The sequence below is a fragment of the Phalaenopsis equestris genome, unplaced genomic scaffold, assembly GCF_001263595.1.
Source record: "Phalaenopsis equestris unplaced genomic scaffold, ASM126359v1 Scaffold001003, whole genome shotgun sequence".
In the NCBI taxonomy this organism is placed as follows: domain Eukaryota; kingdom Viridiplantae; phylum Streptophyta; class Magnoliopsida; order Asparagales; family Orchidaceae; genus Phalaenopsis; species Phalaenopsis equestris.
In genome coordinates this window covers 29,157-30,651 of record NW_018165442.1, presented here as the reverse complement: position 1 = coordinate 30,651, position 1,495 = coordinate 29,157, and the positions used below count along the sequence as shown (strand labels likewise).

At 30.1% G+C, this 1,495-nt stretch overlaps 1 protein-coding gene across 2 annotated transcripts in view; it reads left to right on the top strand.

Annotated features, from left to right (window-relative positions):
• Positions 1 to 473: 473 nt before the first annotated feature.
• The window catches only part of LOC110032678 (tRNA(His) guanylyltransferase 1-like), a gene marked incomplete at its 5' end in the record, with an annotated part of 4,900 nt that continues 3,878 nt past the window's right edge, over positions 474 to 1,495 (top strand). The window contains 2 exon segments of one of the 2 annotated variants that reach the window (XM_020736381.1): positions 474 to 605; positions 1,302 to 1,346. In XM_020736381.1, the coding sequence (XP_020592040.1) occupies positions 474 to 605; positions 1,302 to 1,346 (177 nt within the window). 2 annotated transcript variants of the gene reach the window in all.

Below are 1,495 nucleotides of genomic sequence, written 5' to 3'. Positions count from 1 at the left end.
ATTTACATATGCAACGATCAAACCATTGAGAAATTGATAAATATGAAAAATATGGTTGGATTTTATTGTGAATTTTGATATTTGACTGAGATTTTGAAAACCGGTAGTAGCAGGGTGCTAGTTTGTAAACAGCGAAGTTTCAAGTGCTATGTATGTATTTGCCTCTAATGTTTAATGCATTAATCAATATAAACTAATGGAAGTGGAGACCAAACAATTGGTTTTTTTTCCTTAACTTATGCACTTGACTGTACTAAGCCTTGAACTCAAAATCTCATGATTTGGGACAAAGCACCGAACCAATTGGGCAAGTGGCTGCACAATCTCAAATAATTGGGCTAAGGATAATGATGATGACGAGTTGAATTGCTTGAAACTCTTATGTTATCAACTTTGCATTTCTTTTAAAATCTGCAACTAAATTACGTTTTGGCCTTCCAGTCTCATCTAACTATGTTTTTCCTCCTCTCCAGATTTTCTGATGACCATGATTTTGACAAACCTAATGATGAGAATGCACTGAACTTAATGAATTCATGTGCAGTCTCCATGGTTGAGCACTTTCCAGATATTGTCTTTGCTTATGGTGTTAGCGACGAGTATAGGTAAAATCTCATATTATGAAAATCTCAGGACTTGTTCGAGATCATTTTTGTTTTTTATTTTCTTATTTTTATTTTTATTTTATTTTTTTCGAGTGTTTATTTGAAATAAAACATTTTTTGATATGTTTTAATATGTTTAGTTGCTTTTAAAAGTATTCAAAATAACTTTTAGATGTTTTAAGTGTTTTTAAAAATCAATTAATTTGCTTTTGAAAATAAAAAATAAAAAAATATAAAGAATGCACAAAATAAATTTGTTTTTAAAATAATAATAATAAAAAAAAACTAAAAACAAAAGTGATTCCAAACTAGCCCCCTTAACTTTCAAAATGAAGTAAGGCATTGTATCATAAGATTGAAATATTTTTTGATGGCTAAATATCAGTTGTATATTGTTTTTCTACTTCATGCTCCCAATCTGCTTCTCCAAGTACTGATTTCTTTTGCATAATTATTAAATTTCATAACTTTATCTTTTTTGGGATACCTTTGTGCCCTCTTTCTTTTTTCTCATTTAAAATGTTCCCTCCCTTAAGAGACCATTTTCTTAAAATGATGCTGAAATTCAATGTCATTGATGAAGGGATGAATCTGACAAGCACCTAAGTTGGCTTTTGAATTATAATAATGGTATGCTTTTTGGTTATTTTTATAGAAGTATAAGCTTTTTCAGTTTGCTATTTGTTTCTTGCGCAGTTTTATATGGAAGGAGACCAGTCAGCTTTATGATAGAAGGGCAAGGTTTGTGCGATGTAATTTAGTAAAGGTCACATAATGCCATTACGATGTCGCAGCTGGATATGCTATTCAGATGAAATAGGCTTTAAGCTTAAAGATTATATTTGTAATTTGTGGCTCAATTCTTATGTCTTTACATATCTAACACCTAA